The sequence below is a fragment of the Agelaius tricolor genome, unplaced genomic scaffold (genome assembly GCF_023055355.1).
Source record: "Agelaius tricolor isolate 1412-34295 unplaced genomic scaffold, bAgeTri1.0.p SCAF_6, whole genome shotgun sequence".
Taxonomy (NCBI): domain Eukaryota; kingdom Metazoa; phylum Chordata; class Aves; order Passeriformes; family Icteridae; genus Agelaius; species Agelaius tricolor.
In genome coordinates, this window is record NW_027269266.1 from 20,330,455 (window position 1) to 20,347,064 (window position 16,610).

At 38.0% G+C, this 16,610-nt stretch overlaps 2 protein-coding genes across 2 annotated transcripts in view; one reads left to right on the forward strand and one right to left on the reverse strand.

Moving 5' to 3' along the window:
* Nucleotides 1–16,610, forward strand: part of CFAP69 (cilia and flagella associated protein 69) — a 58,838-nt gene that overhangs the window by 24,542 nt on the left and 17,686 nt on the right. Inside the window, 4 exon segments of the mRNA XM_071428966.1 lie at nt 477–553; nt 1,912–2,106; nt 3,082–3,168; nt 4,926–5,030. Coding sequence (XP_071285067.1) covers nt 477–553; nt 1,912–2,106; nt 3,082–3,168; nt 4,926–5,030 — 464 coding nt within the window.
* Nucleotides 11,147–12,390, reverse strand: FAM237B (family with sequence similarity 237 member B). The gene is made up of 2 exons (XM_071428964.1): nt 11,989–12,390; nt 11,147–11,281 (listed from the first exon to the last, which is right to left on the reverse strand). Exons 1-2 carry the CDS (start codon nt 12,368–12,370, stop codon nt 11,256–11,258), a joined length of 408 nt encoding a protein of 135 aa, XP_071285065.1. The 5' UTR covers nt 12,371–12,390; the 3' UTR covers nt 11,147–11,255.

The window sequence follows — 16,610 nt, forward strand, 5'->3', positions numbered from 1 at the left end:
AACATTTTGTAAAAATGGAGTCATGATGCTCAAGGCATTATGCTGAAGACAATAATCTACAAGATGGAGGGACACTCTCATTTCACAGCTTTGGAACAAAGCACTAGTATAATTTTCCTGTTGGCTACTTCACAGTTAAAGCAAACTCTTTATGTGCTGAACTGCTGCTCTAGAACCTGTGATCAGTAGACTCACCTGTTTGTCTGCTTTAATAGAAATCAAACCCTTACCACAAAAGTGTAACATCCAAATGATTGGAAGGCTGACAGAGCCATTCATAAGTAAAGATTTTAGTACAGAGAGAGTGTATTATAGAGAAACGGGGTTTTTATCAGCAAAAAATGCTCAGGATCAAAAGTGACTGACTGGTGTATGTATGATGAAGATTTTGCATGTGTTTATATGACAAATAAGATTTTTAGAATATTATATTTTAAGATCAATTCATCATACTGATGTGATTAATATTCTTTTAGGTTTTGAAAATTTACCTGGCTTATCTGCTAAGGACGTTGTTACGCTTGCTATTATACAACATTATATTGACTTTAAAGTGAGTATAGTTCAAGCAAATAATACTATTGTACCTGCATTCCGAAAAATAGCAAGTATATCTCAGGACACAACAAACAAATAACCCTTCAAAAGCTGTCCCCTATGTCACAAGTCACCTCTAATTTCACATGTTGAAAGCCAGTATTCAACAGCAAAAGAAACAATCCCACCTGCAGCATTGCATCAATCCCCATCTTCTTGCTTCATATTGCTACAAATGTTTGTGACCATGCAGCAAATAAGACTAGAAACTAATGCTACTTTAAAATAACTCGGAAAAAAAATAGTTTTAACTGTTTGCCAGATCAAGACAGGAATGTGCTAGGAGTAAGAAACTGGGGAAGGACTGGACAGTAGGACTGTGTCCTTGTGTCCTTGCACAGTAAGGTCAGTTTAAGGGGACACTATTAAAAATGGCATTAAACCCACATTTTTGTAAAGTTTTCTCTGTACTTTGTTTTGTCCCCATGTGCAGTGCCCATCCATCCATCCATCCATCCATCCATCCAGTGTAAAGTTAAGAATGGTGTGCCTATAGGGCACAGGGTAACAAGCTTTGTGAGAACTGGAGAGCTGTCTTGCTCAAACAATGCTTTAGTTTATGATAAATTTATACTTAGGAACAAAGTCTGTGAGAGCTTGCAGTGCTCAGGAAATAGCAAGACAGTCTTTGGTTGATAATTCCAGCTTCTGTTGATAGTTTGTGTTGCAGTTTGCTCTAATAATGTCTGCAATTTAGGATTTTAAGAAGCAGGAAGTAGGACTCTATAGTAGAGGAAATGTATTGTACTTGAATATCTGTATAGAGACTTTGCCCCAGGAGGTCCCAGTTGTCCTTGATGGGCTGCAGCTGTGACCAATGAAGATAACTGGGATAAAAGGGGGCGGGTTAGCCAGTCAGGGAGAGCCTTGGAGGAGCCCTGAGCTGAGAGAGAACAACATGCAGAAGAAGGAGTCTGTGCTGTGAAGATCTGCAGCCATGAGAATACACTGAGGGAGGTATGGACTTTAGAAATCTGATAACAACAGCAGTATGGGACTCTAGAAAAATAGAACAACAACAGGACTCAACACTTTGCTCTTGTAAATTGGTATCTTGAAGCTATTCCTTCAGAATTTCTGTAGTTATCAGCATTCTTGTTGCCCCTCTTTGAATCAAGTTTGGTCTTGGGAAGGCTTAAGGAGGCTTATACTATGCCACTACTACTGGCATAGTAGTAGCGTAGTCTAACCTTGCATAAAAACTTTAAGAAGTCAAACAAAAATAAGGAGAGATATGGTTGCTCTGTTTTATTTTGAATAATTGGAACTGAAGAATGTGATAAAAACTGAATATGGTGTATGTTTCACACACAGGTTGGAGAGGTTTGGAGTGAAATATCTGCAGAAATAAAAGAAGAATTCAGGCCTGTTACATCAGATGAGAGCACCTTGAAGCTTATTTTAGAGGTGACAGAAAATACTGGAAGAATGGTTCTTGGTCTGCAGACTGAAGCGCTTGGAAGACAACACGACCAGGAAATCAAGGAAGAGAAAAAAATTTACAAGGAAGTAAGACAAAGGAGTATTTAAATAAGGAAAACCCACCTAAGCTTTTTTTTCCCATTCTTATGCAGATTTTCTTATTATATAATGTTGAGAATCCTGTTCCTGAGCACTGCTTGAAAAGTTTAAATCTGTTGCAGCAGCCAAATTTTACCTTTAAATTAAATTAGGTTAACCTCAGTCCTCCCAGCTTCTATAAATTCCACAGTATTTAGAGAGTAACATGAAAAAAGGAAGTAGTATCATCAGTGATGCATCAGCAATGGAGTAATGAGAAATGATCATTATTTTACCATAGAGTTGCACTCGTGTTCATCTGTAGCAGATGACAGTACAAAGTACTTATTACAACTGCACCTGCTTCTTAAAATGAAATACAAGTCCCTGTTATAAGCTCCCTTGCTGAATATTCACAGGCCTTTATTACTTCAGAAAGTAGGGCTTTGTGCTTCCCAGCATGCTGAGAATGAGAAGGTATAGATATTTTCCAGCTTTGGTTATAAGGCAGATATTTCGTGGTTTTGCTCATCTGTCGTCTCACCCTCTCCTGCTTTCTGAGAAATAAGATCGTTTGGCCCAGTTGTCTGAAATCTCATGCTAGTGTTTTTGAGGGATTGTCCTGCATTATGATGACAGCACTTTTGTCACCTGAACTGATTCTATCACTTTTACTCAGCATTTGAGAGTAAGAATATACAGAAAGCACTCCTCAAAGAGCTGGGCCTCATCCAACATACATGTTGGAAAAGAGGAAAATTAGTTTGCACAAAAACCTCTTTGTTTATAAGGGCAGTGCATAAATGCAGTTTTTAAAGGGCAGGTACTTTACTACATTATTGTCCAGTCTCAGGTGAGAGGGATGAGCTAAAGTAGCCAAAGGGGCGGAGCTGAATGTTCTTTTCAGATGGCACAAGCAATGAAATTAGAAGAGATTTGATACCAGCATCGTGTTGCATGCTGTAAATCTCATTTCTATTACAGATCCAAGCTAGTCAAATACAGAGAGAAATGATAAATAAATCTTGGGAAAATTTCTTGGCTCGGACATCGAACTATGAGGCATTGAAGGTAAGAAACCTAAACCTGATGGAGCAAAAAATTTACAATCATGATGTTGTTATAATAATTGTGAAGTTCCAAACACATTTCTTAATGAATTGTAAGGATGTTCAAGTAGAAGTGATAGTAAATTTTATATTCACACAGACATAGAAGAAGTAACCATAAGATGTATTGGAAAAGTTATACAATCTTTGATTCTTCTGACTACAACCACAAATTGGGGATCAGCATTGTCACTTGCAGTTGGGGAGTGGGTGTATATATGTGTATTTCTTCTAAAACTGCTGAGACTATGAGTCTGTTCTTACTTTATTTTTTCTAATTCTTCATTCTCTTTTTTTAGTACAGCACACATCTTTCAAGATGGGAAATATTTTATGATGAAAGGAGTTTCTTCTAGCAATATTGTCACTTTCCCAAAACAACATAAAAATATTAGGGGACTGGTTTGGCAACCAGACTAAGTTGGAAAATGAATGAAATCAGACTTGAAAGAAAAGCTTTGGCAGAAAAATTTAATTTTTCTTCATTTCCCAAAGGACTTGAAAAGGAGAACAATTTTCTTTCTATGCAAGCATCTTCTTGGCCTGTGGAAAGATGTATGCTAGAATTAGAAATTAAAAAGGGACAGAAGAACTACAGACTCATTAGTTTTATCTGAGTTAAACTGAGATGCAGTTTTAGGCACATGGGGAGGAAGGAGATTGTTATAGACTGTCATGAATTTACTAAGGGCAAATCATGCCTTGCCAACACAGTTGCCTTCTGTGATAAAATTATTTGTTCTGGAAAAAGAGGAAGGGGATGCTTATTCCCTTGGCTTTAGCAAGGTTTTCAGCATGGTCCTGTGTAGCATTTGTAGTCAAAATGGGAATACATGGAGTAGATTACATACAGGTCAACTGCAAGCTGTGGGAAAAACTGGCTGGATTGATGGGCTCTAAAGGACCATGATCAGATTGAAGTTTAACTAGTGGTCAGTTTTGAGTGATAGTCCTCTGAGTTAATTATAGTGTTGATAATATAGTGTTGATTTAACATTTTCATTAGTGACTTGGATATTGAATCACTATCCATCCTCATCAAGCTCAGTGTGTGAATGCCTCATCCCAGGAACTGTTTAAGGCCAGGTTGGATGGGGCTCTGAGCAACCTAGTCTGGTGTCCCTGGCCATGGCATGGGAGTTGGAACTAGATAAACTTTAAGGTCCTTTCCAACCCAAATCATTCTGTGATTCTGCAGATCTGTGACACTGAACTGGAGGAAGCAATCCATATGCTGGGAGATAGGGTTGCTATTCAGAAGCTGGATGGATGGGCTGATCAAAAGCTCCTGAATTTCAGGAAATGAAAATGTGAAGTCATTCACCTGGGATGTATGGAGATTGTGTTGAGATGCCTCAGTAGAGCTGGGTCTGCCTGGAGAGGCGGCTGTGTGGCCTGTGTGGGGTGACAGCTGAGGCAGCAGTGTGCTCTTGTGGCCATGAAGGCTCACAGCACCAAGGGCTGCATTGCACAGAGCACAGCCCCAACAGCAAGCAGGGATTCCCTTCCTACCCTTGCAGTGCCACGGCCATTTATTCTGGCTTTGGGTGTTCAGTACAAAAAAGAGTCAAAAATCAGGGGGAGGGTACTTACAATTAAAGGCAAATAGAATTATAACCGGATTTATTTTTTCACATTGTTTGTATATTTTCACATGAGTGCAAATGACACAATTAATGTAGATTAAAACAATTTTGCCTTTTTTCTGACTATCTTTAGAAAGCAAAAATGCGTCAGAAAACATTAATAGAGGCTTCCAGATCTAAGACAAAGCTTCACAATGGACCAGAACATTCTACTGATATTCCAAAACTCCATACAACAGTAAGTAATCCTTAATAACACTGTTTTATTTTCACAAATAGGTAAGTGGCTGTATACATGCTGCTGTTTACACTTTCTTTAATAATGTTTATGTTGACAAGCTCCAAGTACATAAGAAAGAACCTGTATCTTCTGCAAATCACCACTTCCCATTCTGACATAGCCTTAGACAAGCACTTGGCCAGATGAGATTCAGATCGGCAGATTACTCTGAAAAAGTGTGGGCAAGATGGGCCCTCTGCTATGTGACATGTACCTGTCGTGACACAGCCATTCATGATAACCTTGCTGAGGTCAAGACCTCCACCTTTCATTGTTGAGTACATCTGTGCAACCTTTGATACATCCATTGAGGTGTCCTTTATCAGTGCCATGTCCCTGACTGCCTGCAGATACACCACTTGTTGCATCTGCAGAAACCATTTTGTTCTCATTTCTATCAGTTAATTGAAGTGTGAGAAAATAAAAAGCCTTTGTTAAGATCTAATTCACACCTAACAGCATATTTAGATGTTGAGTTTTGACAAAACATGGGGGAATCCTCAGTCTAGCCAATAAACTGTTTTTGAGCTAACTGTATTATTTCCATGTAAGCATCACAGCTAAGGAGGATTTAAGGGGAATAGTTTCTTTGTTGCTTATAAGTTACTCTTACATGTGAGGAAAAATGAAAAAAAAAAATTTGAGGTGCTGTTTTCAAACTTGTATGAAGGTAAGAGACTTTTAGGAGACTTGAGCCTATTTTGGGCTCTCTGGCATGAATAATAATGTGGCTACAAATTGAAAAAGAAAAGAGGACGTTCATGTTTGATGTGATGGAAAAGCAAGGAACCTAATAGGAAGCAAGGGGATTGTCTGAGTGCTGGACTAGGATTTTTCCCACAGTATCTTAAACTTCAGAAAGATATGGAAGGACACATCTGGGAATGCAAGATGAAGTGGACTGGAACAATTATTTAGGTACTTGCATAAACAATAGTGAGACTGTTAAACAGCAATATTTTGCAGAAAGTATCTGAAAAATTTTGATATAAGCATGAGTAATCTGGAATTTGTTAGTGGAGAGAAATATATTGTCATATTTTATTTTAAAGGCTTGAACCTCAAGCTCTGAATGTTCATATCTTAGAGGGAGAGCAATTAACAAGAAAATACCTTCATGGTTCTACAATCAATATTTCAATAACTGTAGATAAAAACAAGGAGAAGATTAGTCCATTTTGCAGAATAGGTGTATTGAGAAAACAAATGTATCGGCAACATCATATAACATGCCTCAGGTATTTTGCTTAGGGGAATTACAAATGACAGACATGGGTGGAAAATTTTTTAATGCAACAATCTGCCTAACACCCTCAGCAGGGAGAGATGAAGATTAAGCTGACTATTGCAAACCAGTCAAGGTCAACTAATCAAACATGTGAGCTACATGCATGCAAGGAGTTGTATTTTTTTTCAGTAGGTCATGATTAGAAGACAGAGCTGTTACTCAAGGATACTTATTAAAAGACCCCCAACCTATTCAATATAAAGAGTAGTAATAAATCTGGAAAGGGTATGTGTCTTTCAATCTTGGAGATTTCCTGGAGAAGTAGTTCTATGCAATTGCATTTTGGGAGAAAGAGGGCCTGTTCTTTTTTTTTTTTTCCCTTATTTGGAGTAATAAGTAATAATTTATAGTGGAATTCTGAGATCACAGACTGTGGCTGACATCCTATATGAATCCAAATAACATTGTACAGCAAACTTCTATTGGATAAAAGCTTGATTTTCTTTTTTGCAATTCATAAATCAGACTCGAAGGCAGAAAGGCAGAGCATGTAAAAGCACCCACTGAAGAAACACTCTCTCCTTTCTCTTGTATTGATGGAAACAAACTGTGAATTTAGTATAAAGGATAGTTTTAGTGGCCCTCAGGAACCTGAGGGCATCTCCACCAACTGAACAATATTTTCAAAAGGCAGTTCATGATTTAACTCTCCTCTCATTTTAAATGCTAGCATGAGAGTTAAGCAATGTATTTATTTTGTATTTCAGGTTGCACCTGGTCGCTGTGTAACTGTGGAAGGGCAACTGGCTAATACAGACCATGCTCGTAGAAAGTCCTCTGTTTGTAGAGCCTTCAGAAACAACCAAAAGAGATAAAACATTGGACTCAGTCAAGAAAAAATCGGTACCTGTAGAATAGATGCTGTTCCAAAGAGTGGTATATTAATATGTAGTTACCTATGTGTAGATACAAGATAAAATCTATTTTTAATGACTTGAAAAATTGCTTAGAACATCAAAAGAGTAAAATTATATCTTCCCTTAATTATATAAGATAGGGATGCTTTATTAATAAAGCCCCCTATACAGTATGGTACAAAGGTATGTTAGTTTAGTGACTTTGTGTGCTAATATCCACTGTCAACAGGTCCACTGTTTTAATTTCCATCTCTTCCTGACACATTCCATACATTGCAGTTTAAGCATCTCATTGAGCAGGGTGATAAATCTTCACATAAACACATTTGATTCTTCATTTTCCTGAATACCATACCCACACAGTTTTTGTCCAAGCCCATTTTGTTTCTTGAATTGCCACTTTTAGCATCAGGACTTCTGACATCCAAGTTTTCATCTAAATACTCACTAAGGAGCTTGTTTGTGCCAGCAGTTTCTCCCAGCCTGTTGGAGAGGCCTTCTGGAATGTCCTTCTCCGTTTGGGTTGCTCACAACTCTTTAACTGATCTTACTAATCTAATAATTGTTGGGCTCTGATCCCCATTGTCTCCAGAAAGAATTCATCTTCTTTCACCTTTGCACCTCTAAAATGCCTGCACGAACTGGTGAGCAGCAGACCTTTGTGTAGATGACTCAATTTCTGAGCTATTTTCTTTTTTAATTTGGTCAATGCCACAATTCACTGTTATACAATAGCACAAGACTCCCTGAGGCTCTTAATTTTAAAACCAGTTGCTGTCCAGTGCTGTGGCATAAATTTCTGTGACATTGCAAGCTTTTATGCTGTGACATACAAACTGGCACTTAGTTTGTCTTTTTTGCCTGTCACCAATATCTTGAGAAAAGCACAAACTTTTGTTTTTTTAACTGCCAGCTTGAAAAAAAGGAAATAAATTTGAGCTAAACATACTCCAACTCACTTTTTTTTACTTCGTGAAAGAGGGATGGGATAGGGTGTGTGTATCTTCAAAATGTTTCTCACACAACAAGACAAACATAGAAATAGTGGCATTAAAATAAAGGCAAAGAATTTTGTTTCAAAATGGACTACCTAAATTCTATAAAAAGAAGAACTGTAAGAAAGTAATAACATAAAATAAAACATACATATGAAAAGTGATATTTGAAGTTTAGAAAAATCTCTATATATGCATTTTCCAAAAATCAGAAGGATTTTTTTATGGGCAGGTCTGTTACACCCTTGTTGAGTAAGAAAGTCATCACATTGTACAGTAGAAAAGTTATCTAATACTTAGAGAAATTGAATTGAGTTGTGCTAATTTAATTAAACTTTTTATGGTGACCCTTTGCTGACTTATAATTTTTAACTATAGTCTAATTAGTTATTACATTTTCCCAAGACTATCTGTATAAAGTTAGCTTTATTAAACTAGCCTATTTGTATTTCTTGCCTGCCTACAAGAAAGGTTAGCCAAGGTATATAAAGATTCTCTAACTCAAGTCCTGTGTCAAATAGTCTTGCTCAGTTTATGTTTATATTTCTCTGACATCTCTGCAGCAGCCTTGCTGCTTTATTACTGGTTTAGAGAATGTGTGGTCTATTGTCTTTTTACAATTAAAACCAAATGATACATATTTTACTAGGAGACCAAAGACTGTGATGTTTGGAGGGGTTTTTACTTGCTTTTTTACATACACATATGTGAATGTGTAGGTGACTCATTACAATGGGCAGCAAGGCAAAAGCCCATTAAAAAAAACGTAGAGGACATGTAAGTCCTTCCAATTTCTGAGCAAAAACTACAACAATACACTGTAGCCAAGGTATGGATAAAGAACCAGTAATCAGCTTTGTTTTTGCAAAAACTTTATATCAGTCACAAAGTGAGCCCCATGGCATTCTCCCACAACTGTATTGTTTCTGCTACAGACACCCTGACTGTAAATGAGCAGCTGCAAATGCTCTTGGTAATTAAGCATTAATGTTAATTAATAATGACTGGAGAATGAAGGGGACAGAATTTCCCCAAATAGTTATATTTATCCTTCATAAAGCAGCACACAGCACAAACAGCATTTGATTTTGTCAGACAGCCATGAACTATAGTTTGGCTGTTGCAGGGGGGAACATTCAACACCCATGAAGCTGGGCTTGCTGTCCCTGCTTGTAACCTAGGGCTGCAAAAAGAGGGGGTAGTGGGGGAAAAAAAGATAATCCCATTCACTGTTAATCCCTCATGCTGACATGCCAGGAGCAGTCAGCTGTGGCTTCCCACAGCTCTCATAGATGTACACATAGCATGTCCACCTGGAATTTGTTTCACTGCTGCTGTGACCTGGGGCTCATAATCACCTGCCCCTTTGGCAGACAGCACAGGGTCACCATAGCAATTGATTGTTCAAACATTCTGGAAACAATTATGGTGGATGCTAAGCACTTTTGTGTCTTACAGAAAACTAACTAAAACAGACTTAGTGCCTGAAGAAAGATAAAGCTTTTAAAACTGCATAGGATACCTTGCTCTGGCATTCAATTAAAAGACCACTAATAGAGGAAACATTCCCTTTAAATGTTATTATACTTTAACACTTCTGTAGGTGATCCATGTAGGTGAACAAGGGGCATTTTTTAATATTGTTTATGCCAGTTAAAGCTTCTGTTGTAAATGCAATGCAGTACACAGCTTTATCAACTGGATACTGCTGGGGCAGGTTAGATAATTGCTCTCAACCTGCTGCTCATCATAATGTATCAATTCCTGAAGTTGCTGTGTTTGGCTGTGTAATAACTCCATCTGCTCAAAAATGTTATTTCTGCCATAAAGTGATGTTCATGGATCAAAAAAAATTTCTTACTACTTTTGTACCTTCTCCAGAATACTGTAGGAGATATATTTCAGAAGATGCAGTTCAATATTGTATTTACCTAAATGAACATTTACAAATCTGTGAGACTTGTTGGATATTTTACAAACTGTATATGAGCTAGGCATTATGTGAGATGGATTTCTTGTTCCTTATGAAGGTTTATATGCTTTTACAGCATGAGTACTATTTCCTAGAATAATTAAAACCACCTGTAATCTCATAAAAGTCTAAAACACAACAGGGAGTGAACAAGCTGCATTGCCCAAGGAGTAAAGCAGAGAACAGTCAGCATTTCTCAGGGTTTTTTATACTCAGAAGAATTGGATTTAGGAGGCAGTTAACCTCCTTGAATTATTTTATCCATGCTCAATGGTTTACACTGGGAGCAGCACTTGAATCAGCCTGTCCCTCTTTTGAACCAGTTGGTGCCCAGGTCCCATCTCAGCTGCAATGACAGGGATGGGCTGCATCACCTTATTTGCAGTCTTGTGTAAAGCATGTCACATACTAGTAGCATCAAATAACATATTAATAGGCAAGAAAGCTACTGCTATTCAGACCTTGCTGCTTAGAAAAATACTTTAATTTATCCATAGCTTAGACTAAGCAATGATAAAATACAAAGTCTAGACTGCACAGGACATTATTACAATGAGCATAATCCTTCCCTTTAGCTTAATGTCTCCCTTCTTTTTTCTTTTTTTTTTTCAGTTCTTAAGGTTAATTGTATGTGCAAGACAATTTGTAAAATAAATTTGTTCACATTTTCTCAGTTGCATAATGTATAAAAATATTTTGGGTTTCCATCAAAATTAACTTTTAAAAAGAGAATTACTGGAAAATACATGACTCTACAAAAATATGACACATCCAGACTTTAAAGTTTATGTGGGAAAACAAATGTGTTGACTCAGAACACATTCACACATGGAGGGAGGAAAAGGCAAGCTAGTAGACTGCAAGACAGGAAAGCAAAAGGGACAGTGTGGGGGTTCATGTACTTATCAGTTTAGGAGTGATTAAGTACTTTATACAAAAATAAAAGAGAAAAAAAAAGGGTTGAACCATGCCAAAGGATTTGTCCAAACATCTACAATACACATTGTCATTTTGTGCTCCTTCAATTTGATGTTGCCTTGTTTAAGTGTCTTCATTTTCTCCCCTTTTGGCCTAAAGTGGATTGGTGAAAGCAGACCCTGCAAGATTATGAAAGACAGGTAGTTATTGTCCAAGCAATATATTAGAAATGCTATGATTAAATGTTCTTCATGTTCATTCCAAGAACCTGAATCATCTGACAGGGTACATCAGAAAAAAGCCTGTTGCTGAGGAGGAATGAGGTCAACAGATCTAGGAGTGATTAGTAAGATGTAAAGTCACCTACATGATCTCAGTTCAGACTCAAACCCGATCATGATGACCAGAACCTGTCACTGTTTAGTGATCACTGTGACCATGACATCACATTATATGTCAGTCGTTTTACTGGGAAAAATAGGGCTCAGACTGTCAGGGATTTGAGCTTCCCTTCTGCAGAACAATGATTTCCCAAAGCTGAGACTGAGCTCCTAATACCAGGAAACTTTCAGTATTGTAATTACTTATCCATGTATTCTCATTTATATGCACACAGTGATAATCAGAGAATGCAGCATCCATTTCCACACACTTCCACATGCATACCCAGTGTTTTTTACACTTTGTTAAAGATAGAGATGTGATACTCTTAACTACCAGTATCTCGTGTATTGTGAAAGTAGCTACCATTGAAAGATGCAAACTCTTTTGACAAGTAAAGACAGAAAATTAGAAATTAGTATATTGAGCTGTCTAAGCAATGAAGGGTGAGGATGGAGCATTGGTTCAGTTTAATATTAGTACCATATCCTATAGCTATAGTTACCTCCTAAAGTTCTGTGTGAGTACGTGGAAGAATATTTGGGAGATGTTAATTGTCTTCTGCCCATTCCATGGGATCTTGAGAGCACACAGTCTACATACATATCCCAGAAGTTCTGGGCTAAATCATTGAAGAGATCATTGTGCTTGGGCTTAGGGGATTCCTTTAGGAACATCATGAAGTCCCAGAGAGCAATGACTGTATCTGCTACCTTGAGTTTCTTCATTTCCACCAGCCCATGGGACGATACCTCCCAGCACTGATGGTCAATCTCACGCAGGCTTGGAGGGGTTTCTTTTTGATACTCTAGATTGGCATAAACCAAATTCACTAATAACATACAGCCCAGCTGAAGATACCACCATCGTTTCCATACAAATTCCATACTTGAAGAAGATACCTGAAAATAAGGGAATAACATCACAGTGATTCTGACATTACATAGTTCATTGTCACATAACTCTCATGGGTACCCCAAGAGATCATTTATAAGAGATCATTTTATTCAGAAAAATACTTTTTTTCCAAACCGTGGAATAAATACCAGTCTAACCCTAATGCTGGAAGCTAGGTTTGCACCTAGAAATTGGTAATGCTACTTAGAATATGAAAACCCAAAGCAAAAAGTTTGAAGTGACCATAGCCAATGTCAGAACTGCTCCTTGAGACTAGCACTTCTTCCCTTAGCTTCCTGTGCTTGGATTGTCAGTAAAATCAGGTTAATATCAGATGCTTAAAGAGTCCTAGTGGTATGCTATTTTAAGTTACTGCAAACAAATAACAATTGTAAACAGCCAGTCTTTCATGGAAAGTCTGACTCAGAAAGATGGTAAGGAATGGTAAGTCAGACTGTACAGTGTACTGGGTGAGTGTAGGCATGCTATGAACTCATTCAGCAGCTGTTGCTTCCAAGAATGGAAGAGGGAAAATTCCTTTTTGGCTTATATTAGAAAATTAAGTAAGATTTTGGCATTATTTGGCATTATTATTTCTAGTATATATGGAAAACAGAGAAAGTATCTGGAGAATTGGAGATGGAAAGAGCAATAAAACAGGAGGCATAATAAGAACTTCAAATGCTACAGAGTACGTATTCTTTACTATACAGAGATTCCCCCTGGGAAAAATGCAGTCTTCCTATGATGTGTATTCCAAATCCTTGAATCAAGTTTAGACAGAACAGCACTGAAACACCTGATGTTTTTTGTTTTTTTAATCAGTCCTTTCTATCAAGATAAAGTGCAGAGGAACAGGAGGATAAACATAAAGAGAAAACAAATCAAACAAAAATGACAAGCATAGGAAGAAGTCTGAAGAAAAAGAAGTCAGTCAAAACTTTCAGACAGTGCCCCTTATTTTGGTATCCTGAATCAATTCCCTTTTAAGTAGTTGGTGCCATGCTTATTCTCACAGTTTCCAATTTGGAGTGTAAAATACAATTATGAAAATGATGTGAGGTTTTGTACAGAAAAAAGGCAACATTTTGGGCAGCTGTGCAAATTTTACTAGGAATTTGGCCAGAATTGCAAGTGTGCTCTTCCACTCAAAATATCTCTGGGCACCATCAATATTAAAAGTTAGTCTGTGATATCTTCAAAGTGCTAGCACACTGACATCCTTTCTGCAATTCCTAGTGATGCAATTAAAGAGAGAATAATCCATAGATCATACAACATTTATGTGAAATGTCTGTAAGAATACAGAGTTGGGGTGACACCATGGAGTTCACAGTCACACCAAACTGGGTCAGGAACCAGGACAGCTTGAAATAGGCCTTTTTGCTGTGGCCTCAGAGTTCTGGGATGATTTATAGTTTGAATGTGCAATCACACTGCTGCAGCCACCTGAGGTCCCTAATCATGTATTCCTTTACTTCAGCTTCAGAACCCAAGGAACTGAGGCAGACAGATACCCTCCAACCTAGCTCCTTCCTAAAAGCCCGGGTCAGCTCCATTTCAGCAGGCAGCAGGATTACCTGCCTCAGCATCCTGAGAGCTTATCAGCATGCATTAGTTTTCTTCTTTGGGTTCTTAGAAAACTGGTTCCAGCAAACAAGTAGGGATGGAAATGCTTCTTTTCTCATTTCCACTTCACTAGGCACCAGTGTTCAGAGGAAGGACACATTGGCAATTTCCTACAAAGTAGGAAAAGGGCAGCCAGGAAACAACCAACATTTTGAGTTGTTCTGATTTCATGTTTTAATCCAGCTAAAAACTGAAATGCTAAAGGCCCATTTGAACAGCACAAACAGGAGCAGAGACCACAACAAACCTCAGAGACTTTGAACTAGTAACTCCCACTATTCAGTACAAGAGAGAGGAATTTCACAAAGGCAGTAACTAAAGAGCCACAGCAGAAGTTGTACTTACAGTATTTGAGGGAGGAGATGGAAAACAGTAGCCTTGAAAAAGAGAAGTCAGCCACTTGGAGATAAAGAAAGGCACTCATGAGAGGGCTGCAAGTCCCTGGCAGCTGCTGGATGCTCCGAGGATGCCGAGGTTACAGTGCACAGGGACGACTGTGCCACTGGCAAAGCAGCAGCAGCAGCAGCAGCAGCAGCTGAACTCGGGTCGGGGGAAGGGTGGAGGGAGCTGTGGCAGCCCCACCTCTCTCTGCAGCAGCGCCCAGTGTCAGCCCAGCCTGGGCTGGGGCATCACCTGGAGACACTGCCTTCGGGGTGGGGGTGAGCCAGGGGGAGGGACACAGGGCTCTCAGAGGGAGGAAAACATAGTGGATAGCAAATCCTAATCAGGAACATGAACACTCTCATGTCATAAACTGCCATTCATAAACGTAGGTTTCCATGCATGTTCCTGTTTGCCCACCAGAACATGCAGGGACAATGTTCAAAGTAATGAAAAAGAACAAATACATGGTAAAATTTGGTCTGTTAATGTTTCACAACATGATTTGGTGGAGTTCAGCATGACAGGAACAGTCAGATAGTTTTTTACAAGTAAAAATTTCGTAAGTTCTATCAAAAATCAAAATATACAATGCTTAAGCACAAATACAAATCTGCTCTGAAATGACAGTGTTCACAATAATTTTGTATCCTCTGGAAGCCTTACCAACTAAGCCATGTCAACACAGTTTCAAAATCTTGCTTCAAAAAGTATGGCATGTTTGAAACTACACAATTAAATAGAAGGAAATATCTGCAAGACAGGAATATAGTTAGCTTACTTCTGAACTCGTATCATTGGAAGGAGCTAAAACTCTATTAGATGTAATTATTCCTTGAAATTCTAAGGCAGTGTTCATAAAAAAGAAATTAAAGCTTCGAAAGACTTCACAAGGAACCTCTCTTTAAGCAAGCTCTCTTGTATCACTAATAAAAAACAGCATTCAGTAACTTTTCAAGTTAAGAAAATTTTCCCTTTTTGTTTGCTTTATGCACTATCATATTTATTAGTGTTGTCAATGTCACAGTGAAACAGCCAAAATTTCAAAGGCATTTAAAGGCATGTAAGAGATGAGCAGTTCCACAGCTGCTTGGCTGCTTCAATCCCTTCTCATTTCATTTCTGCTTAAAACATCTAGGTGCAGTAGCACAGGCTACTGGTGCAAACACAGTGATTTTCCTTCTACTCCAACAGCCACTGAAGGCAGCTTTTCGTCATATTTCTTCATCCTACAGATTCATTTTTATCACTCTCCTCTTGCTTTTCCTTTTTCTAGTTAAATCCACCATTTCTAGTCTTAAAACTTGCAGAACACACCTATAGAAATCAAAATGCTGAGGAATAGATTTTTGTTCAGAAAATCTTTTCAAAAAAAATGCTTCTTTTAAAAATGTCACCTCGTCAACAATGTTCTCTTAGGAATCTACATGAAGATTCACTGATAATATCTAAAAAAATCACATCTCTATGTGAAAAAGGTTCTGAAGGCTGACTTCTGTATTTTATTTTCCTTTCTGATGTTATCCACTTTGTCAGTCATGCACTGAGGGATCATCACCTGTGGGGGAATGCCACATGGAACAAGGATGAACCCATGAATTCAAGTCAGTGGAGATCAAAATTATTGGAAACTAATAATCCTGTGAAATGTTACATGAAATGTGTAGAATGGAAGCATTATGAAGACAGTCACTGATCATGTTTGTTAAGTTAGTCACTTAAATTTCTATTTCAGAACAAGAAAAGTCAAGGAAAGCCAAGAAAAACCAGGCTGTGACCACCTTTGAAATATCTAACATATATGAAAGCTACAAAAACGCTTGGGCTGAAGGGGAAATCTTTAAAGCAGAGAACCTATCCATGTACATTAGGAAGGTTTTTTTGAGATAATGACTAAATGTAAATGTGATTTAGAGAAAAATTGTGTTGTGTTCTTAATTCTGCAGGGCTTCCAAAAGAATTCCAAAGCTGCAGCATACAGCATACAGCATACATATAAACACAAGGACTCCAGCACAGCTGCTTGACACTGAGTTTTATTAGATGGCTCATAGTAAAAGTATCTACTTCTGTGATATTTAATTTTTTAGTTGATAGGTTTAATCTGGGCAAAATAAAATGTTTCCCTCAAAATTCTTCCAGCAGTGATACCTTTCCATGGCAGGTGTGTTAAACTGTTGTACTTCTATTTATTCCTTCTATTATGACAGCTGAGGTGCT

Coding starts and splice junctions, on each gene's coding strand:
- FAM237B (XM_071428964.1), bottom strand. CDS start 12,370: ATGGAATTTGTATGGAAACGATGGTGGTATCTTCAGCTGGGCTGTATG. Junction 11,282..11,988: donor CTCACACAGAACTTTAGGAG/GTAACTATAGCT, acceptor ATAATCTTGCAG/GGTCTGCTTTCACCAATCCA.